Source organism: Cervus elaphus, chromosome 13 (genome assembly GCF_910594005.1).
Source record: "Cervus elaphus chromosome 13, mCerEla1.1, whole genome shotgun sequence".
Taxonomy (NCBI): domain Eukaryota; kingdom Metazoa; phylum Chordata; class Mammalia; order Artiodactyla; family Cervidae; genus Cervus; species Cervus elaphus.
The window spans coordinates 45989271-46014288 of NC_057827.1; the positions used below are offsets into that span (position 1 = coordinate 45989271).

The 25018-nt window shown below is 36.6% G+C and overlaps 1 protein-coding gene across 3 annotated transcripts in view; it reads left to right on the forward strand.

Moving 5' to 3' along the window:
- The window catches only part of AKAP6 (A-kinase anchoring protein 6), a 493795-nt gene that overhangs the window by 423352 nt on the left and 45425 nt on the right, over positions 1-25018 (forward strand). For all 3 annotated transcript variants that reach the window (XM_043921795.1, XM_043921796.1, XM_043921797.1), the window contains exon 12: positions 16028-16243. In XM_043921795.1, the coding sequence (XP_043777730.1) occupies positions 16028-16243 (216 nt within the window). The remainder of the gene's footprint in view (positions 1-16027; positions 16244-25018) is intronic.

The window sequence follows — 25018 nt, forward strand, 5'->3', positions numbered from 1 at the left end:
CTACTTTACAGATTTTGTGCAAGGTGGTGATTCTTGGAGGGCATTTTCTTCTCTACTTTCTGTCTCCCTGACTCTTGTCAACACCCCTTTATAGCTTCATCATATTTCTCACAGATCATTGGTCTACAGATACATACATACCCCCACATACACAATTAGACTTTCATTTAAGGAAACAAACAAAACTTTTTTTTTCCCAATGTTCATGTTGAATTGTCAATCATCTTTTTGTAATTTTTCCATATCATTCTTTTATAATTTAACTAATCAATGGTATTTATTGAATATCCTCACTAGGTTCTGTTAGTTGGCAGTATTACGATCTAGGATTTTCAACTGTGTAATCTCAGCAACTAATTTCTCTTCTCTTTGTCTAATATTCTTTATTTGTAAATTTGGACTCTTGAATGAAAAAAAATTCTCTTCAACTGTAGCATTCTGTGATTCTGCACTAGCCATCTTTTTTCTATCATTTAATTTATTCAATTGCAGGTGCCATTTAATTCCTCTAAACAATACTTTGGCTTTGGCACAAAATTACTGGTATATAATTAACTTTATATACAAGGATTCATGTTTGTGTCATTGAAAATGCTGCCTCAGAAGGACAAAAGCATCTTTTGAACCCAAGTTGCAATGTTGTTACCTTTGTCACCATGGTTGTTGTCTCTTCGTACCCGTTTTCTTTCTAATATTATAGTGTTTTTATAATTTGAATAGAGATACTGCATAAAATGTAAAGGTAAACATCTTCCTAGTTATGAATTTCAGTCAGGATGCTGGCACAGGTAACGTGTTTTGTTTCATCAGAACTTGGTTGATTTAAAAGTAGAAAGAAATATGTCAGTAAAATACTGGTGAAACTAGTATTATTAATATAATTATATTCATTCTCATACTTTCAATAATTTCTTTTGGCATTTGCATTTATTTTACAAGAATATGAAGAATATTTCAGAATTAATTCTTTACACAATTTTTTTTATTGCTCAACCTCAATTTTTTTATACCATAGTTTTTTATTGAAAAAAGTTATTCTTAGTACTGACTATTGGATTGTCTTCTAATTTTATAGAAAAAGTACATTTTTGGTATATTCCGCAAACAATTGCATGTCTGAAAATGTATTTTTCTTGACCTCACATACAAACAATAGCTTGGCTGAATTAAAAAGTTTGTTATGGGTTGTGTAATCTTTTGCCATCAAAACTGCTAATGATTCTTTTGGCATTTGTGGTGGTAAAGGTGAAGTCTAATTTTTGTGGCCACATAGTAACTTCATTTTTCACTTGTATGTGATAGAGTGTTATCTCTTCATTTCTTCTTCTGAGAGCTTGGTGAGTCCTACTTGATTTTGAAAAGTTAAACTCTGCTTTAGATCAGGAAAGTTTTCCTACTATTTGATTATTGTTTCTTTGTATGTTTGGTGGTTTCCCTTGTGGCTCAGCTGGTAAAGAATCCACCTGCAATGTGGGAGACCTGGGTTTGATCTCTGGATTGGGAAGATCCCTGGAGAAGGGAAAGGCTTACCCACTCCAGTATCCTGGCCTGGAGAATTCCATGGACTGTATAGTCCATGGGGTTGTAAAGAGTCAAACACTCACTTTCACTTTCACTTTGGTGGTTTAGTCGCCAAGTCATGTCCCGCTCTTGGCGACCCCATAGACTGTAGCCCATCAGTCTCCTCTGTCCATGGGATATACCAAACAAGAATACTGGAATAGATTGCCATTTCCTTCTCCGGGGATCTTCCTGACCCAGGGTGCCATTTCCTTCTCTGGGGATCTTCCTGACCCAGGGATTGAACCCAGGTCTCCTGCATCATAGGCAGATTCTTTACCAACTGAGCCACCAGGGAAGCTTTATATGTTTAATTCCCTCCTTTTTGATGTCCTGTTCTGTATATACTGGTGAGCCTACATTGACACATCATAAACCTAGAGTCAAGAGTTTATGTTACAGTTGTGTTGTACATTCTGTGGGTCTGGCCATTATACATATGGCATGTCCATCAACATCCTGAGTAATTTATCTGCCTTAAAAATCCTCTGTATTCTGCCTATTCATTCCTCATCCCCCACTCCCCACCCCAACCTCCGGAAACCCTTGGTCTTTTCATTGCTCATACTTTTGCCTTTTCCAAAATATATAGTTCTATCATAGTATGTAGCCCTTTCAGATTAGCGTCTATCACTTAGTGATATGCATTTAAGATTTCTCCATGTCTTTTCATGGCTTAATAAGTCATTTCTTTTTAGCACTGAATAAGATTCTATTGTCTGGAGGTACCACAGTTTATTAATTAATTCATCTACTGAATTACATCTTGGTTGTTTCCAAATTTCTGTAATTATAAATAAAGCTGTTACAAACATCCATGTGCAGTTTATTGTGGGAATAAAACTTTTCAACTCCTTTGGGTAACTACCAAGGTGTGTGATTGCTGGATCATATGGTAAGAGTGTAATCATATGGTAACAAGTTTTGTAAGAAACTCCGAAAATGTCTCCCAAGGTGTTGGTACCATTTTGCACTCATACCAGCAGTGAATGAGAGCTCCTGTTTCTCCATAACCTCATCAGCATTTGGTATTGTGTATTCCAAACTTTGGGCATTCTAATAGGTGCATGAGGATATTTCATTGTTGTTTTAAGTGTATAAACTTGTTGAGAATAGGAACTTTTAAAACATTTTTTATTGAAGTATAGCTGATTTACAATGCTAGTTTCGGGTATACAACAAAGGGATTCAGTTGTAGATAGATAGTTTCTCTTAAGTTTATTATGAAATACTAAGTATCATTCCCTGGGCCATACTGTGGCTCCTCATTGGTTATTTATTTTATATATAATAGTCTGTATCTGTTAATCCCAAACTCCTAATTTATCCCTCCCCCTTTGGTAGCTATAAGATTGTTTTCTGTCTGTGAGTCTGTTTCTGTTTAGTAAATAAGTTCATTTTTATCATTTTTATAGATTCTACATATAAGTGATATCATATGATATTTGTCTTTCTCTTTCTGGCTTTCTTCACTTAGTATGATAATTTCTATGTCCATCCAGGAGTAGGAACTGTCTTGAAGTTTTTGTTTTTTTGCATGCCCTTCACAGTAACACAGACATTGCTTTAGGGTTGCTAGATACTAAAGAAGTACTTAGCGGATTGTAGAACTTCATCATAAGATGGTATTTGAGGTCATTTGGCTAGCTCAACCTCCTTTTTCCAAAGAGGAAAAAACCAAGTCTCTGATAAATTAAACTATTCACCCAAGACCACACAACCAGAGCCAGATGGCAGCCCATATCTCTTAAATCCTAATCCAGGCCATAGTCCAATAATACCAAATGGATGATTTTATGAGTCAATCAGTGATGCCTTTGTAATGTTCACATCTTAATTTTTCCTCTATAAAATAGAGTAAACCTATATCATTCAATGAATAGAAATTAAAAATGATCATCACAATGAACATTGTGATTTGCAGGAAATGTAGAAACACTAATACTATGAAGTACTGTTTTAAACAGTATTACAAATAAGTATGACAACAAACCAAGGCTCTTCTGGTGTTGGAACTCAGAGACTAACCATCTTGACCTGCAACATCTTCTCATTTCCAGGGGCTTTACTCTCAGGAGTTCAACTCAGTATAGAGTTTGCTATCAATTTTTCCCTTTTGTTTGTGTTTTACCTCCATATGAGGAGCTTAAGGAGCCTTGCACACATTAACTCATGAATCCTCCCCAAACCTCTCTAAGATAAGAGTGGAGGCATAAATCATTATTCCTATCTGGCACAAAGATGGCCTAACATCTCTTTTAATTTTCCTGACACTCCAAATTGTTGATTAAATCCTGACTTATACCCTATACATTTAAAATATAATATTTTCTTCCCCAAGAAGAAAGTTTTTCTTCTTTTTCAGTTTAATGTCATCTAGGTAAGTAAAACCAGGTAGATAGGTCTGATGTTAGAAGCTCATTTGAGAAGCACAGGATAATAGGCTCCTCCTATTATCCTGTGCTGGCTCCTCCTTGTCCTATGCTCTTCTCTTTTTCTAAAAAATGTCCCTCTTTATTGCTGCTCAGTCATGACAGGAGAAATGTCCTCTAGAGCCTGGAGAGATGTTTGAAAACCAATTCACTTCTTTATCTGTCAGCCAGGACTACCAGCAACAGAACCAATGGATCCATTCAACTATGTCACCCTAACTGTCTATAATATAAACTCTGGTATAACAGACTTCACAGTTTTACAAAAGCAACACTGGAAGTTAAATTTACAGTCTTGTGTACTTTGCTTAGGCATGTGGTTCTTACTATGAAAATATTTGGAGTTAGACTTTGAAGATGTTAGAACATGACCAAGACATGAGAAGAATCTTGAGACTAAGTAAGGATGATTTGTGCAAATGATTGCAACCACCCACTTGTCCAGTTAAAGCCATTGCCCACAGTGCAGGCCAGTGAAGAGGAAAATGAGTAAGAATGATACAGACTAAATGAAACTAATATTCTATCATCCCTAAAAGTTTATCAGCAAAGATGAGAGTCCTCATGCAACTGAATAGAGATATTCAATGTTTTATTATTATTATTATTATTTTTTTTTTTAGTGGAGTGCAGTTTATTACACCGGCGGGCCCAAGGCAGAGTCTCCTCTTAGCCAAGGGCCCCGACTAGCATTTGTGAAAATCTTTTATACCCCATGTGTCCAAAACCCACTACCCCAATTCCCTTGAGACTTACATAAACAAAGGAAGGGTAAATACAACTACAATAACCCCCTCATTCACGTGTTATGTGTTCAAACAGTCAATAATCAATAAGCCCGCAGTTACATTCCAAATAGTTAATAACTGATAAGCCTGTGCTTACATTCTGATAGATAGTGTCCGGAGGCAGGGGTGATTAGTGTCTGTTCTTCAAGATTCCCCTGCCCAGAGGGGGTTCTTATCCTTCCATTGTCATTCCCACAGGCGCTAAGCACAGAGTTCAGAGTCCACTGGAGAGGTGGCCGCGCACGATCAGCACAGACAGGCCTGAGATGGAGTCCAGGCCCTATGAATTCCTTCTTCATTCCCCCCTCTTGATGCTCTTAGTTTCCATAACAAGCATCATTTATTGAGATATATTGTACCTTAGCCCTCCTGCCACCCACATGAGAGAATGCTATCAACCTCTGGGTTACAAAATTCACAAGGCATTGTAGGAAGCAGGGTCCACAAAGCAGTATGATCAAGATATTATTTTTTAAAGGACCACCATATGAAATTTTTCCTGTCTCAGAACAAAGTTATATAATAATCAGATACAAGAAGATGGTAAACACTAAAGGATCATTGCATTTTAGAGATGGGGTATTGAGGGCACATAAAAGTTCTATCATTTACTGAAGATCACATAACTAGTTATTGTATAAGAAGAATGTAAGTTGTTCCTTTCCCCCCTCAATCCAAGTTGCCTCTCAAATGTTCCACTAAAACACATTTATGCTTAGATCACTTGTGTTCTACGTTGCTGACAGATGAAGGAGATTAATGAGAAAACTATTCTCCAATGTATTTAATCTTGTTTGGGGGAGCAAGCAGCAGAAGGATGTGGTGTCTTTTCTCAGAAAAAAGAAAACATATTCTTCTAAAAGGAAAATTAGCTTTGTTCAAGAAACTGCTCTCAAAAATTTCTCCTGGACCTCTGCTTTGTTTGAGCTGTGGGAGTGTTTAAAGAATGAAGTTCTTATTACATTTCCTTCCCATAAGGTTGTGGAATATTGCTTTGAGCTAAGTAATCATTATAGCAATTTACCAGTTGGCTAATATTTAGTCAGCATCTCTCTACTACTTCATGTAACAGTTGAAGAGTGTTTTGCCATTATGTATTAGTTAAACTTCTAAACGACCCTGAGAGTGCGGTTAGTATTACTGCACATCTGGGAATACTGAAAGCCGGTGAAAAAGGAGTCAAGTTGCCCTGGGCTTCCTCCACAAATGCAAAAGAAAGAGCTAAGAAGCAAATTCCCAATGGTCCAAACCCACAGGAAAGTGTCCTATTTATTTTAGGTGCTATGAAAATAAAATCAGAAATATGAAGTTTATAGAGCTGGCTATAATACCTCAGCCTCTTCCAGGTCAGGAAGGTATAAATGAAAAAACAGAAAGGTCTTTCTAATGTTGACTTTTGTCCCTAGTATCATTTTCCTCTTTTTTAGTGGTGTTATTCCCCATAGCCTAACTTTCTTCCTGCACTCTTGCTGGGTCCCCAGAGTTCTGGAATTCATTTACTTCCTATCTGTAGGATTCTTGAATAGCAGTAATACTTCCCTAAAATACCAGTTCCTAGCTGTTATATTTCAAGTAACACTGAGCTTTGTGATGAGTTCCAGGAGTGGCTTCATAGGAAATACAAGTAAGTTAGCCAGAGATAAGTCTGAAAAAAATAGGATTTGGTGGAGAAGATGGTTGAGGAATAGTCAACTGTGTATGGATAAGAGCATTAGAAAAGTATCACACAGCAGAGTTGACTGATTTGTGAAATTAATTAGTCCAATGATCTGTCTTCTCTATGTTCCACATTATCCCTGGGAATTCCGTATGTGTCATCCTCGCTCCTGTGTTCTCTGGCTTTCCTTCTGAATGGTACTTCATTCTCCAGGTGTGGTTTTTTATGATGATTCTTCTTTCACCTGAACTCACAGATGAGTTCAGATAGTTGGGATCCATAAATAACCCAGAGAAGAAAATCGCCTTCGTCTGTTCTCCAGACGAAGAGAGTATTACTTTAAAATACTTCCCATGGAATCAGTAAAAGATAAAAAGCACAGTAGGCATTGTAAAAAGATTTCAAAATATAATAATGTAAAAATAAATGGCAATTAACGCCTTATCTACTTATGAAAAGAGTGACTGTAGGATTTTCAGAAAAGGTATTTATAGTATAATGGCTAAGTTGCATTTATATCCAGCACCCCTTCCCTCTTATTGCTAAAAGTTACCTTTCTATAATTGCAAACTAGTTTAGCATCTTAACAATAATGGACGTGTTTTAGGAGATTATTGCCAAAAGTGCATTCTTTATTCCAGAGGGACTCTGTAATAGATACCAGCATTTTAGTAATGACACAAGCAATCCGTAAGCTATTACCATTTTCTTTAGAGTAACTTAATCTTCATATTGTGCTATATGTCTGGAATTTTAATAGTATTTTTAATTTAGAAAAGGAAGTATATAACATACTACTAATTACATGTGGATATGAACTAAGCACATGACCACTGAGCTTGATTCTTAAAAACAAACATATTTAAAAGTACTTAACATAGTGTAGGGTAAGTCACAAAGAAATTAAAGAATGCCACACAGGGCTAGCAACAGCTTTCATGGAATAACACAGAATCTTCATTTTTAGAATGCTTATTAAGTTTGGTCCACAGTTAAGAAGTAGCTAAGAGGAATAGAAATACTCCTTTCCAAATAGAATTAATATTTTTTAAACAGATGAATGTATAAAACATTAAAACATAAATATGAGTATGTTAAAAGAATGGTTTTTCCTTCGATGACACCATTCATCAAAGGGTGTCTAAGAATTTTTAGTAGTAATAGTCATGGTAGCCCTTAATGATTCATCTTGATTGGTGAGGATTCTAGATTACAAGAACAAGATCTTTTTCTAGGTCAAAGGTCAGGCTAATTAGGCCATGGTGGTAAAGATGGCATTTCACTTATCTGCAGCCTAGATGAACAGAGGGGAGATGGTTTTTCTTACAAATGAAAGTGTTCACTGAGAATACTTTGATTTTAAATGGCTAAAAGAAATCATTTAGTGTTAGAATCTAGACTTATACTGTCATGTACAATTTTAAAACTATTTTGGCACACATCCCAGACCCTCTTCAAGAAGCCAATAGAGATGTGCTTGGTGAATCAATTCAGGGGGCTTTAATGCTATTTTTAAAATCTAGCTTTTACATTAAATAAACCAGTTTGTTATTTTGCAAGAAGTTATAATCTACTTAAAACTGTCATTCTCTGTTTCTGACTTGCAATTAGATGGTATTTCCAAAATGTCAGACCTAGATTCTGCTTCTACCGTCATCATAATAAAATGTGACAGCCAAGATATTATATCAATACCTTTTCCATAATTAGCAATAAGGACCTTGCCAAGGGTTAACTAGAAAAGTTTCACAAATGTTTTTCTACAAATGGTCCTGAAGGCAGTATTATGCTTTTAAAATCTGCTAATGTAGCAAAGACGCATGACAACCAGGAGACAAATCTATGAGTAAAACTGTTTGGAGAGAATAGTTTTGTAGTGTATGATGTATGGTATGTAAATGAGCTTATTAGGACTCTCATCTATTTTATTATTGGTGACCAATTTAATAGAGGCATTTAAAAAACAATATTTCTGCCTGACTCCTAGAAATGAAGAAGATACATTGATATAATTGAGAGCAAATGATTGCATGTCGTGCCATTTAATCATGTCATTTTTCAATTGCTATTTTTTGCACTTCACTGCATGCTTATAGAATATTTAGCTTCAGTATAGATCAAGTCCCAGAGTTTGCAACTGAGCTGAGTTCCTGTATTGGCTGGTGTCTTTTAAGTTCGAAATCAGTTAAAATATGAAGATGTCTTTTGTCCATATTTTCTTTAAAATATTCAAGTCATCATTCACACCTCACTTGGGTGTTTTAATTTTTTTTTCTGTTTTGAAGAATTACTCCTTTACAATTGTAGGTTGGAAATTCTTATTTGCAGCATACATTATACAGTAGGTATAGTTAAGCACATAATTGTCTCAAGAATGGAGCTGTCAGGACCAAAATATCTCCTGACCCCTTGCTGGAAACTTTGCTAATCATTTGCCTAATGAATGTTTCTCACTTTTGTTAAATCTCTTCTTTATTATTTATATAATTTACATCTTTCTCAGAAAAGAGATTAGCTCCCACTGTCTGCTAAAATATGAGGTTCTTGAGGGCAGAACATTTTGACTATGTTTTGTTCACTGATGTATCTCAACCGCTGAGAACAGTGTCCATTATAATATGTGTTTATTAAATATCTGTTCAATGAATTAATTCATATTTTTCCACCTCTGCTATCTTAACTTCCCTAGGCTTAAGAATTGCATAGTTTACTAATTCTTACTGTATTTGCAGGGTTAGGAATGGGTATAAGATAAACCCCTGACAGGTATATGAACCAAGTTGTTGGTCCTCTCATCGACAGTAAGTTTATGGCTGCAACAACTTCTGATTAGGACTCAGGGGCAGAGATGGTCTGAAAATGTCAAAATTTTGCAAGCTTCTTCAGCTCTCTTATGAAAGGCAGGGTGGCATAGTTTCATGGATTGGCTCTTGATTCAGGTTGCATGTGTTAAAATCCTTTGCTCCTTATTAACTGTGTCATCACTGGTCAGATACTTAACCTCTTCGTGTCTCCATCATCTCATTTATAAAATAGGTAAATGACAGTAATGTATGTCTCAGACCCTCTTCAAGAAGCCGATATCATTCATGTGATCTCAGAGTGCTATTCTGAGAATTAAATGAGTTGATACATAAGAAATACCTAAGAAAATGCATAGCATACAGAAATATACAAAAGATTTGTCATTAGTATTGGAGATTAGTGAAGAATAACTAAGAAAATACTACTAAGAGGAGAACTCTAGCAATTATCTACTTTAGCTGGTAATGATCTTTCTCATCTTCAAAGTCAGTGCCCATAATTTAGTATGTATATCAACTCCGTGTTACTTTTGGGTCACAGCCTCACTGTTCACAAGGTACATTTGCCTCACTTACCTCATTTAAAAACCTACAATAACTTGATGGGTTCAGTTCAGTTCAGCTCAGTTGCTCAGTCGTGTCCTACTCTTTGCGACCCCATGAATCGCAGCACGCCAGGCCTCCCTGTCCATCACCAACTCCTGGAGTTTACCCAAACTCATACCCATCGAGTCGGTGATGCCATCCAGCCATCTCATCCTCTGTCGCCCCCTTCTCCTCCTGCCCCCAATCCCTCACTTACCTCATTTAAAAACCTACAATAACTTGATGGGTTAGGTCTTAACAAAAACCTTTGTGTTGCATTGATATCTCTTATTGTGAGTGGCCAAGAGTCTTCTCTTTACAGCGAGTTTACAAGCCCTTAAGATCAGGTACCACATCATATTATTGGCCTCTTATCCACCAGTACCAATCCTGTAATGAAAAGTATGGTGTTTGACACATGACAACCAATAGTTGTTTGTTGCTATGAGAAGTATCATTCATGTCATCTTTCCCAACCTTGCCTCCAAATGATGATTCCAAACCAACAAGCCAAAAGCATCTTGTGGAGAATCATAGAGGTAGCATCATAGCCTCTCATTTTTCCCATCCGCTATACATTCTTCTCATATGTTGGCTATAGGCATTAACATTATGGGATGCCTTGTACCTGCCAAACAGTCATCAAGGTTTTGATTACTATGTAAACTCTCTCAGAACAAAACTCCTATTTAATTTAGCGCAATGCCAAACATGTTAGTCACTAGTTGGTAAATTACTTACTTGAAAAAAGTAACCCAAAGGTATAAAATCCCCCAATATACTATTAAAACAATCAGCATTCTTAATTATATTAAAATTCTGGAGATCATCAAGCAAATATGAATAATATAAAGTTATCACTGGCTGAAAAGATATATTCATTGATTGATTCATGAATTTTTTTAGCCATTCAATAACAATTTTAAAAATAATTGATTTATTATTTCAGTTAATAAAACTACACCACCATCACATTTGGCTCCATAATATCAGTAGTTTCAGCTATCAAAGAAACTCATAGAGCAGGTCAGGAGAGGAGAAAACCCCCAGATAAACCAAAACACCCCTTTGTATCACCATTAGTGGATTGAAAATCATATTGCTAGTTTGTAAGTGTAAAACAAATACCTTCAATCTGTCGACAGCTCTCTTGTAACACGTCCAAGAAGATATGTTTAAAGTGTTGGTGAACTGTAAAGGAAAAAACAACTTAGGAACTTTGATTTTTGCTTTTATGTACTTCTCAACTTTTATAGCAAATCGACTTTTAAAGTAAGATGAAGAAACTGAGTAGAAATGTAAAATAAGCAAATAAAGTAGGTCATTAGAGACTTAAAAGTAGCACACCAAACTGTATTCCAACAATCAGATTCTGAAGTGATACTAAGACAATGACCTCCATACTAACAAAGGTAGCTCTTTAGGAAAAAAATGACTAAAGATTACCAAATAATAATGATAACTAAATACAAAAGCGTTTGGAATCTTTTTCTCTTAGACATGTTGATTATTCTCCTTCTTTATATTTATATTCTCTTTCCCACTTCTTCCCTTTCTACTTTTCTGAGAAGGCAATATGATTATGCTTAGGAACCAACGTGATCTCATTGGATATCAAGGACAGTGCTTCAAAACTGGCGATAAAGAAAAATCTTCCAAATTTTTCTTTTTGTAAATTAAAATAGTAAATTTTAGTTTAAGTATAGTTGATTTACAATATTGCATTAATCTGCTGTATAGCAAAGTGATTCAGTTATATATTTATGTATATACATACGTAGGTATATATACATATATACATCTTTTAAAATATTCTTTTTAAAATATTCTTTTCCATTATGGTTTAACATAGGATACTGAATATAGTTCTCTGTGCTATATAGTAGAACTTTGTTGTTTATCCATTCCATGTATAATAACTTAAATCTGCTAACCATAACCTCCCCATCCATTCCTCCCCTACCCACTCCCCTTGGCAGCCACCAATCTGTTCCCTATGTCCATGAGTCTGTGAGTCTGTTTCATAGATAGGTTCATTTATGTCATATCTTAGATTCCACATATCAGTGAAATAAATATTTCACTTATCTATAAGTGAAACAGACAAATAATTGTATTTGTTTTTCTCTTTCTGACTTACGTCACTTAGTATAATAATCTCTGGTTGCATCCATGTTACTGCAAATGGCATTATTTCATTCTTTTTTATGGCTGAATAATATTCCACTGTAGATATGTACGGCATCATTTTGTCCATTCATCTGTCAATGGACATTTAGATTGTTTCCATGTCTTGGCTCTTGTGAGTAGAACTTAGGGCTTTTCTGGTGGGTCAGTGGTAAAGAATCCACTTACAATGCAGGAGAACAGGAGATGTGAGTTCAATCCCTGGGTCAGGAAGATCCCCTAGGGAAGGGAATGGCAACTCACTCCCATATTCCTGCCTGGAGAATCCCATCGACAGGAGACTGACGAGCTACACTCCATAGGACCACAAAGAGTTGGACATGACTGAAGTGACTTAGCACACATCCATGCATGAACCTAGGGATGCATGTATCATTTCGGATTAGAGTTTGTCTGCGTATATGCCCAGGAGTGGTATTTTTGGATCATATGTTAATTTTCTTTTTAGTTTTTTGGTAAACCTCCACACTGTTTTCCACAGTTCCTGCACCAGTTTACATTCCCACCAACAATGTAGGAGGGTTCCCTTTTCCTCATATCTTCTCCAGAATTTATTTTTTAACTTTTTATATTGGAGTATAGTTGATTAACAGTGTTGTATTAGTTTCAGATATACAGCAAAAAGACTTACAGACTTAGAGAACAAACTTATGGTTGCTAGGAAAGAAGGGTGGGAGGAAGGGATAGTTAAGGAGTTTGGGACTGACATGTACACACTGCAATATTTAGAATGGATAACCAACATTGACTTACTATGTAACATAGGGAACTTTGCTCAATATTATGTAACAACCTAAATGGGAGAAAGTTTGAAAAAGAATAGATGCATGTGTATGTATAACAAAACCTTCCAGATTTTCCCATTCTTTACTGCCTTTTCCAGGGGCTCCATTCTCTCTTTTCTCCAACCTGCCTGGTGCTCCCAGTGTCCCAGACTACTTGCTACTGGACCTTCTGTCCTTGTAACCTCAACTACCCAACTTGGACAATCTGGCTCACATCGTTTCCCTGATTTCCTGACTCCTCTGATAGCAACCTGCATAAACTTCTGTTAGCACTTACCTCTGTATCATTCTTGGTTTCACACTTATTTGTTTAGTCCATTTCCAGCAGACTTTTGATTCTTGAGAACGGGAACAGTAACTTGATCTTTTTTGACGCCTCCATGCCTGAAATAGTGCCTAGCAGATGCAAGGTACAATACACATTTGAGGAGGTCTGGAGGCAGGGATGAGTTCGTCTTGTTTCTGAGACTTACTTAGATTGCTTAGCTTGGGTTTCTGTTTAAAAGTGCTTTTCTCTAAAAATGTAAACCAAAAATAGTTATAATAATCATTTTGTTCCTATGTAGTTATATTTAACATTTCTCTATGCATAGTTTATCATAGAAATAATGTGAACTCTACTGATTCTAAGAAACATTGCCAGCAAATGTACTGATTTTATTTAGTATGTATTTGTGATTATAAATAAATATGTATATTTTAATGGTTGACATGGAAACACATTTATGTAAAAGAATGTAATTTTATCAATTATATCTCTTAGATGTAAAAAGGTACTGAAAAATATGTTTCCATGTAAAATTCTCAGTGTTCCTCTCCTCTTTAAAGTAGTGTTATTTCTGAAGTGTGCCTAGAGGGTAAATTATTAATCTAGAATATACACTGAGTTCTTTGGATATTTAAATTTTTTTAATTTGCAAAATTATGGAGACATAAAAATCTGATAGTGAGTGTCAACAATTTTTAAAAACACCTAGCACATGGTTAAAACCTATCAACTGACTGGGGTTCAGATGTGGATACTTAAATACTGGATATGTTCTGCTGCTGCTGCTGCTAAGTCACTTCAGTCATGTCTGACTCTGTGCGACCCCATAAACTAGATTCATATTAAAAGTTATGGCTAATCAGCTTTATGAACATTTCCCCTGGCCACCTCACATGTCCTATTTCAGAACTTTGAAAACACCTGTGAGATGAATAAAGCCCGTTTGGACTGCTTTGTAAATATCACCTCATGTGGCCGTGCTGACTAACACCACACATACCTTTACTGCCATCCCTGGCAAATTCTCATTCAGCTAAGAAACATCAGGATTCTTTGTTGGCTGGAGAAATGCAGTTATTATTTTAGGCAACTTAAAATAGAAGTTTGCAAGATCCAGTTTGGCAGCATGGAACATCTCTTTTGATTTTCTAGCCCTGCTCCCCACCCTTTTAACAAATTAATGACAAACACAAACAAAAGTAAAATATTCTATATATATATATTCATAGAACTCTTTTGAAGCAATCCCAGTTGGTTATATTATTATGTCATCTTGAAGTGTTGAACTTTGGGTGTAAAATTGACAGATATTAAGTCGACTTAATAGTTTGACTTGCTCAACAGTTCTAGAGCAAGAGACCAAATTGAAGCTTATGTGTGTGTGTGAGAGAGAGAGTGAAATAGAGGGAAAGAGAGAAAGCACGTAAAAGAGAAAGTCAGCAGAATTGGAGGAGGAGATGGAAACAATGCCTGTTGCCTTGGTAAACTCTTTAAGTTTTATCTTTGATTGTGTAGGAGTTTCTCTCCATTCAGCATTGAACTAATGAATAGTGTCAGTAAAGAAATTTGTCAGACCTGGTGGTTCAATCAGGAGTTATATAAGGAAAATAGTAATGAACCCTAGGAAAATAAATAAGGCTAAGTTCAAGAAACATAACTGAAAATGCTGTACTGGTATAAATTGAATAATAAAATTCCTAGTCATATTTTGCTATAAATAGAGGTGTGGGAATTTGTCATTCTCCTTATTTAAAATTCAGAAATATTAAAGGTACAGGGTTCTCTCATTACAGAAATAATAGAATTCCAGCTATTACTGAGTGAGGGTCATTTAAATGGCTATAGCATGTATTATATCAATAAATGGAACATCTGTATGAAACGTCCACCTGCTGATCTACTACCACTGTGCACATTTCAGTGAACCGCACTTAATCATTTTAAGACTTCTTCTAATGAAGCCTTATCTAGATTAACATTTTAAGCACAAATACTTTCAGGCATTAAAACTCTAGCACTAAATTAAATTGCATTGTCTTGTTTACCCTTGTTGATTAATAAGCAATCTGTTAACTGTTAGAAAAGTCCAATTGTAGCAGTAGAGGGAGATTAGTAATTCAGTGATGTTTGTGGATATAATCATCATTTCTCCTGAAGGCTTTGAATTAGAATATCACTTACACACTATCCGTAGGCAAAGAAAAGATACAATATTTTAAGACGTGTGTGCCCACTATTTTGCTTGAATCATTCAGCTTAGGGTCACTGCAGCAATACAAATGCTTCTGGGGGCAAAATGTTATTTTGATGCATGCATATCCTTCTTAAATAGTGTGAATGTCTATTAAGAGAAACAGAGCAACTAACAAATAATGCAGTAATCATCCTGTATCCTAATTTCTGTTTTCAAAATATTATTTCTTTGTTAATCAAGTTTCAGAAGAGAAATGTTGCTTACCATATTTTTTTCAAATAATAGCTGTTATATATCATTTTTTTTACAATCTTATTTAACTTATTTCTAGTCAGTAGAAAAGTAAACTTTTGGCTGCAGAGATTCTAGGAGAAAACTTGGAAATATCCCATTTTCTTTTGGAGGATTTTTCTGTCTTTTGTGTTTTCTATGGCCTTGAAGCAAAGCATGGCAATCTGTTTGGCATTTATATGACCTAAATGATTTGTTTCATTAAGTTAATCACCTAGGTATCAAAGAGGGACCCAACATTTTAGATGTAGAAATGTTTAAAAAAGGGGGGGAGAGGAGGAGAAGAATGAGATGAAGCAAAAATCACTTGGGTAGAAGATATGCAATCCAAAAGTAACTCCAGAGGCCTTCTTGTCCTGTTTATTCATGGTTAAGCATATCCCTACAATTTAAAATTATGATGTAAGAGAATGTTGTATGTTTAAGGGAACTCTGTCCTGTAAATGCTCATGGATCGGTCCCTCTTTGCATTGCAGTCCCTCTGTCGTGAAATCAAACAGCGACGTCGCGGAGTGGCCTCCATCCTGCGTTTATGCCAACATCTTCTGGATGACCGGGAGACCTGCAACCTGAATGCAGACCACCAGCCCATGCAGCTGATCATTGTAAATCTTGAAAGAAGGTGGGAAGCCATCGTCATGCAAGCTGTCCAGTGGCAAACACGGCTGCAAAAGAAGATGGGAAAGGAATCTGTGAGTGATAGTTTCTTTTTTAAATCATGATGCTCTCTCATTTTTCTCAGAAAAACATTCTTTCAGGACTTGGAAAATGTGTTCCTCTTAACAGTGATTTTGCTAACTAAAGGAATAGTTATCTCCAACCTCTAAAAGAAACTCCATTTATCATAACACAGAGATTCATTTGCCTACTACTAAGATGAATTTTAGTTTCACTGTCTTTTAGAGAAATCATATGGAGACTACACTTAACTTTACCAAACTAAGCCATTAATTCTTTCAATCATTCCTTCACCAACAACATCACTAATCACGCAATACACCATGAAGGTTTTGCTAGGAGATGGCTTACCACTCTCAGAGCTTATAGAGCTATGTGTATGCTCTACAGACAAGGCAATGAAGTAAAGTATGCCACTTGCCTTTTCTTTCCATGATAGGAATTCACACTGTCCCTGTGTAAAACAGTCTCCATTGTTCCTGCGTCGAGCGCCTTCAAATAGAGATGCGTTGCTGAGAACTAGCAAGTTTCCTCTGAGAGTTTTAATGCAGTGCTCAAGGTAGAGGTGTGGACTGCTTTTAAGAATTTTCCAAATTGACTGTAAATTCAGGCTGTTGCTAGATGAAAGAAAAACATATAGCTAGAATTGTTTTATTATAATATAGAATACACACTTATTGAGAAAACCTTCATATCCTTAAGGGAAAGGATTTATAGATGAAAAGATTGCATTCCCCAAAGGACCTTGAAGTTAGTGTCTGTTAGTTCAAGGCCTAATTCTCATGTTTGACTTACATAAGTGAAATAGACACATACATACATATATAGATACAATGGAAATTTTTTCTTGTGTATTTATATCATCAGTTCTATGTTTTAAGACAGTCCAAGATTCAAAATTGAAAAATCAAATATAACATTGCCACTGAAAAACAGTCTTCTCCTATGAATTTTAATTTTAACAAAGCCTTAATATTTGCTGTCTGATGTGTTTGGCATTGGGAACTGGGAACAGAGGGGGCAGTGAATCAGTAAGCTTTCTCACTCTTTTTGCAGCTGTAGTTATGTTGAGTCTAGGGGATGATTTTATCCTCAATAGTTCACTTCAATTGTTTTATGCTGAAGTTGCTAAATTTCTTAAGACGTCCAAGTTATTATCAGCAATCAGATTCTATATAATTGGATGTCTTTTCTTAAAATGACCTGTTTGTTGTGAAGCTATTTAGTTGGAGTCCTTTCTTTTCTTTCTTCCTTTTTTTTCCTCCTATGTTTGAAAGTGTAGAAGAGGTTATTTTTTACCTATAGTTTGAAACATCTAAGCATAGTAGTGACCATAATAAAGTTTACATAAAAACCAATTGCACCTGGAGAAGCTCTAACATTTTAGAAGCATTCAGGTTGCTTTGGAGGAGACAGAACTGTGTTTCTCTGGAGATTTACTTGAAATCATATGATCAGGGATGCAGGAGTGGACCTCTGCAGACTAGCTGTGGACATTTTTATCCTACTTATGTGGTAAAGGTAAGCTTTAGCTTTGAAATATTGGCTACTTCTGAGAGGCTCAAGCTACTACAGAGAGGTAGATAAACATTACAGGTGGACCAAGTGCCATCCAACCAGTAGGTTGGATGCTGGATGTGTAGGTTTTCTGGAATGCTGAGGTAGCAAATAAGGTCCTCTGTGCTAAACAAGTTGACAGTCCCTCGAGAAAGGGAGAGAAGAGTAGCAAGCAGCACTAATGTCAACAATGCAGTGAATACCATGTACCTAAAAATGTTGGAACTATTTCTAACATCTGATCTCTGTTGGTTGGGTAAAGAGTCCAGGTTGCTTTGTTAAGCAAACAAGTATTTCACCCATGTGGAGGCTGCCTTTAAAGAGACTCAGGAGCCTCTAAGTGGTCTGTTTGCTTTTCCATCCTGTGTCCCTGCCGCTATGACATCCTCTTCTGTGCACAGGAACATTCAGTGCTGTTTTTCCAGGGTCTGGGACATACCCACATGTAGTAGATTTTAATAGACATTTGCTAAATGAATGAACACACTTTTTATTTCATAATTTTGTTTCATTCTGGCATTTGGTCTAGTTACTATATTAATTCTCAGTGTTCATATTCTCAAAAACTGGCTTTGAGTTTTATGTTCCTATTTGAGTATTTCACTTTCATGAGATCACCAAGCAGATGACTTTTAACCTTTCTTCTTGAAGGTAGGGTCAGTGTTTCCAGGTTCTAAGATATGATGTGTAGTCCCCCATGGTATACTCTCTTTTCTTCAAGTTATTTCTGAAGGAAATTCTCCATGAGGTATTCAATGAAGTCATTCTGAGGGTGCAGGCTAGGTTCTGGGACTTAGAATTAGAGGCTCTAACTCTGTCTCTGTACTGTAGAATTTTTTTAATCAGTCACTTTGGAAATAGCTTGTATAAGAGATGTCACCTAATCGTCTGTCCAGTATGCCTCATTTTTCATGTCACTTCTATTTGTGTGATGATTTAATTACTGTTGATCTTCTCCACTAGTCTGAAGAAAACAGCCACATTTCAGGTTCTCCTCACCTTTACATTCCTAAAAACCCCAAATAGCATGTAGGATTTAACAGGTACTCTGTAGTATTTGTTAAACAAATGGATTTTTTCTAAGTGATACTCTATAATAATCAGTGTTAGAGATTCAAAGGTAAACAAGACATCTTCCTTTTCCAGAAAATGTGTAGTTAATGCAAATATACAAAGAACAATAATGCTAGGCCTCTGGAGGTAATTACTGGCTTCAAGTTTAGAGTTAATGTTGATAAAATATGGAAAATCTTTCCTTAATATTCAGAAAAATTCAGATAAAAGTAAAAATGTCAATTAAGTAAGTTTCTCTAATTCTCCTAACTAGGTAAATAATGAATCTCTCTCTCTTTTTAACTGGAAGAAAGCAAAAAATCTTTTATTAAATTCTGGGAGTTAAAACAGACAGAACTCAAAAGCATCTTTCTCACTTATCATCGAGATTTGAAATTACATAATTATTTGACCAACTCCACTTCGTTCTTTCTACATTCAAGCTCTTTTCCCAGATTTACTTTGGTTTATTTTGTGTTATCTATAAAAATAATCTCTGTGTATACTTTTTATACTGTAAGACTAATTTTCGTTTGAATCATATGTTTTTATTTATCATCTCCTCCTTTTTTTCTTTATGAACCAAAAAAGCTTGAATTTTTTTCCTTTGACTTCTTTATATGATTCAGGCTTTACATTTTGGCCAACAGTACAATCTGCCTCTATTACCTTAGAGTATCACATTTCCCAAAATATTGTTCTGAATTTGTGATGTATTTATTATAGAGGACTAAGATTTTTATTATTTGAACAGTTTGAATTTCACTTCCTACAACAGATACAGATTAAAATATGTGAAACAATCCATGAAAACAATAAGAATCCATATCAGTATAAATCCACTCTGAATAATCTATAGTAATTTACAAATCTGCTCAGAATAATCTTTAGCAGAGAGAAGATAACTCCTTCAGTTCAGTCACTCAGTTGTGTCCGACTCTTTGCAACCCCATGGACTACAACATGCCAGGTTTCCCTGTACAACATCAACTCCCAGAGCTTACTCAAACTCAGGTCCATCGAGTTGGTGATGCCATCCAACCATCTCATCCTCTGTTGTCCCCTTCTCCTCTGCCTTCAGTCTTTTCCAGAATCAGGATCTTTTCCAATGAGTTGGTTCTTTGCATCAGGTGGCCAAAGTATTGGAGTTTCAGCTTCAGCATCACTCCTTCCAATGAATATTCAGGACTGATTTCCTTTAGGATGGACTGGTTAGATCTCCTTGCAGTACAAGAGACTCTCAAGAGTCTTCTCCAACACCACAGTTCAAAAGCATCCATTCTTTGGTGCTCAGCTTTCTTCATAGCCCAACTCTCACATCCATACATGACTACTGGAAAAACCATAGCTCTGACTAGAGGGACCGTGTTGGCAAAGTAATGTTTCTGCTTTTTAGTATGCTGTCTAGGTTAGTCATAACTTTTCCCCCAAGGAGCAAGGGTCTTTTAATTTCATGGCTGCAGTCACCATCTGCAGTGATTTTGGAGCCCCCCAAAATAAAGTCTGTCACTGTTTCCATTGTTTCCCTATCTATTTAGCATGAAGTGATGCTGTAAGAGCAATATTGCATAGGAAACTGGGATGTTGGGTCCATGAATCGAGGCAAATTAGAAGTGGTCAAACGAGATGGCAAGAGTGAACATTGGCATTTTAGGAATTGGCAAACTAAAATGGACTGGAATGGGTGAATTTAACTCAGATGACCATTATATCTACTACTGTGGGCAAAAATCCCTTAGAAGAAATGGAGTAGCCATCATAGTCAACAAAAAAGTCCAGAATGCACTACTTGGATGCAGTCTCAAAAATGACAGAATGATCTCTATTCGTTTCCAAGGCAAACCATTCAATATGACAGTAATCCAAGTCTATGCCCTGACCAGTCATGCTGAAGAAGCTGACATTGAATGCTTCTTGAAGACTACAAGAACTTCTAGAACCAACACCCAAAAAAGATGTCCTTTTCATTATAGGGGACTAGAATGCAAAAGTAGGAAGTCAAGAAATACCTCGAGTAACAGGCACATTTGGCCTTGGAGTACAGAATGAAGCAGGGAAAAGGCTAATAGAGTTTTGCCAAGAGAACACACTGGTCATAGCAAACACCCTCTTCCAACAACACAAAAGAAGACTCTACACATGGACATCACCCGATGGTCAATACCGAAATCAGATTGATTATATTCTTTGCAGCCAAAGATGGAGAAGCTCTATACAGTCAGCAAAAACAAGACTGGGAGCTGACTGTGGCTCAGATCATGAACTTATTGCCAATTTCAGACTTAAACTGAAGAAAGTAGAGAAAACCACTAGACCATTCAGGTATAACCTAAATCAAATCCCTTATGATTTATTTTTCCTTTTTAAAAATTTTAAAAAATTTTTTATATTTTTTAACTTATTTATTTGAATTGGAGGCTAATTACTTTACAGTATAGTAGTGGTTTTTGCCATACATTGACATGAATCAGCCATGTGTGTACATGTGTTGCCCATCTTGAACCCCCCCCACCTCCCTACTCATCCCATCCCTCAGGGTCATCTCAGAGCACCAGCCCTGAGCACCCTGCCTCATGCATCGAACCTGGACTGGCAAATCTCTTATGAGTCTACGGTAATCCCTTATGATTATATGGAAATATATTCAAGGGATTATATCTGATAGACAGAGTGCCTGAAGAACTATGGACGGAGGTTTGTGACATTGTACAGGAGTCAGGGATCAAGACCATCTCCAAGAAAAATAAATGCAAAAAGGCAAAATGCCTGTCTGAGGAGGCCTTAGCTGTGAGTAGAGAAGTAAAAGAAAAAGGAAAAAAGGAAAGATATAGCCATTTGAATGAGAGTTCCAAAGAATAGCAAGGAGAGATAAGAAAGCCTTCCTTGGTGATCAATGTAAGAAACAGAGGAAAACAATAGAATGGGAAAGGCTAGAGATCTCTTCAAAAAAATTAGAGACACCAAGGGAACATTTCATGCAAAGATGGGCACAATAAAGGAAAGAATTGGTATGAGCCTAACAGAAGCAGAAGATATTAAAAAGAGGTGGCAAAAATACACAGAAGAACTATACAAAAAAGATCTTCATGACCCAGATAATCCTGATGGTGTGATCACCAACCTAGAGCCAGACATTCTGGAATGTGAAGTCAAGTGGGCCTAGGAAGCATCAGTCTGAGCAAAACTAGTGAAGGTGATGGAATTCCAGTTGAGTTATTTCAAATCCTAAAAGATGATGGCTGTGAAAGCACTGCACTCAATATGCCAGCAAATTTGGAAATCTCAGCAGTGGCCACAGGACTGGAAAAGGTCACTTTTCATTCCAATCCCAAAGAAAGGTGATGCCAAGGAATGCTCAAACTACCACACAATTGCAGTCATCTCACACGCTAGCAATGTAATGCTCAAAATTCTCCAAGCCAGGCTTCAACAGTACATGAACTATGAAATTCAGATGTTCAGCCTGGATTTATAAAAGGCAGAGGAACCAGAGATCAAATTGCCAACATCTGCTGGATCATCTAAAAAGCAAGAGAGTTCCAGAAAAATATCTATTCCTGCTTTATTGACTATGCCAAAGCCTTTGATTGTGTGGACCACAGCAAATGTGGAAAATTCTGAAAGAGATGGGAATACCAGAGCACCTGACCTGCCTCTTGAGAAGCCTGTATGCAGGTTAGGAAGCAGCAGTTAGAACTGAACATAGAAAAATAGACTGGTTCCAAATAGGGAAAGGAGTACATCAAGGCTGTATATTGTCACCCTGCTTGTTTAACTTATATGCAGAGTACATCATGAGAAATGCTGAGCTGGATGAAGCATAAGCTGTAGTCAAGATTGCCAGGAGAAATATCAATAACCTCTGATATGCAGATGATACCACCCTTATGGCAGAAAGCAAAAAAGAACTAAAGAGCCTCTTGATGAAAGTGAAAGAGGAAAGTGAAAATGTTGGCTTAAAGCTCAACATTCAGAAAACTAAGATCATGGCATCTGGTCCCATCACTTCATTGCAGATAGATAGGGAAACAGTGGAAACAGTGAGAGACTTTATTTTGGGGGGCTCCAAAATCACTGCAGATGGTGACTGCAGCCATGAAATTAAAAGATGCTTGCTCCTTGGGGGAAAAGTTATGACTAACCTAGACAGCATACTAAAAAGCAGAAACATTACTTTGCCAACAAGGTCCCTCTAGTCAGAGCTATGGTTTTTCCAGTAGTCATGTATGGATGTGAGAGTTGGGCTATGAAGAAAGCTGAGCACCAAAGAATGGATGCTTTTGAACTGTGGTGTTGGAGAAGACTCTTGAGAGTCTCTTGTACTGCAAGGAGATCTAACCAGTCCATCCTAAAGGAAATCAGTCCTGAATATTCATTGGAAGGAGTGATGCTGAAGCTGAAACTCCAATACTTTGGCCACCTGATGCAAAGAACCAACTCATTGGAAAAGATCCTGATTCTGGAAAAGACTGAAGGCAGAGGAGAAGGGGACAACAGAGGATGAGATGGTTGGATGGCATCATCAACTCAATCGACAGGAGTTTGAGTAAACTCCAGGAGTTGGTGATGGACAGGGAGGCCTGGAATGCTGCAGTTCATGGGACCACAAAGTGTTGGACATGACTAAGTAACTGAACTGAACTGATGCAACTGGATTTCATGACCTTAGTTTTCTGAATTTTCAGTTTTAGGCCAACTTTTTCACTCTCCTCTTTCATTTTCATCAAGAAGCTCTTTAGTTTTTCTTTGCTTTCTGCCATAAGGGTGGTGTCATCTGCATATCTGAGGTTACTAATATTTCTCCAGGCAATCTTGATTCCAGCTTGTGCTTCATCCTTGATTACTCCTTGATGGAAGCCATAGACCTTCTTCCTCTAAAAAGATATAGGCAGTCTTCCACTTCTAACCAGGATAGAGTAAAAGATCAAGTACCCTTATACCTGAAATAATTTAAAAACTGGACAGAAATCACAATTTCAAGTCCTTGAATACCAGGCAGTGAAGAGATGTGAAATGATTGAAGTGATACTGTGGTTACTCAAATTTCTGCCTAGAGAGTATTTCCAGGTCGCTGTGTACAAAGAAGAAATCCTTGCAGAGTCTAGCATTCTCCCTGGATTGAGAAGACAGGTCTGGGAGTCCAATGAGGACAGGGCAGCTACAGTTGCTATAGGCATATAACAGACAGGAGAGAACTGCACAGAGAGATGGCTCTAGAGCTATGCAGAGCAATCCTCTTAAGTCTTCAGAGAGGTAGTCCTCTGAACAAAGTAGAGGGAACAATCCCTGAAGCTCACACACAGCTGGGAATAGTTCCTTTTCCTATCAGTCACAGTAGAAACCCTTATCATTCACAGGGCCTGTGACAGAGTACTAAGAACAGTTTTGTATTTGTAATGTAAATTAGACTAAATGCTGTGTGTGTGTGTGTGTGTGTGTGTGTGTGTGTGTGTGTGTGTGTGCACGCAGACGCTCAGTTTCTTCCTACTCTTTGTGACCCCATGGAGTGTAGCCTACTAGGCTCCTCTTCCCCAGTAAGAATACTGGAGTAGGATGCCATTTTCTCCTCCAGGGGATCTTCCTGACCCAGTGATCAAACCTGCATCTTCTGCATTGGCAGGTGGATTTTTTTTTTTTTTTTTTACCACTGAGATACTTGGGAAGTCTTGCCCAAAAAGCTTTAAAACAAAACCTGAAAAGATCAAACTGTTTAAAGGTAATTTAAATATATCTCAGTATAACATTCAAGAATACTTATTGGCATCTGAGTATCCAGCATCCAGTAAGGTAGAATTTGCAGTATCTGCCATCCAGTTAAAAGCTACCAGCATACATGTTTATTCCTATGGCTATTTCATGTTGATGTATGGCAGAAATCAAACCAATATTGTAAAGCAATTATCCTTCAATTATAAAATAAATAAGTTCTTTTTAAAAAGCTACCAGCATACAAAGAAGAAGTAAAATACATTTGATAATGAGGAGAAAAATTCAATCAATAGAAGCAGATCCAGAAATGACAAATTATAGAATTAATAAATAACATTAAAAGTTATTTTACTTGCATTCCATATGTTCAAGGAGCTAGAAAATATATTGAGCTTATTAAGTAGAGACATTGAAAATATCTGTCTAAAATCAAACTTTGACAGATAAAAACTATAATACCTGAGATGAAA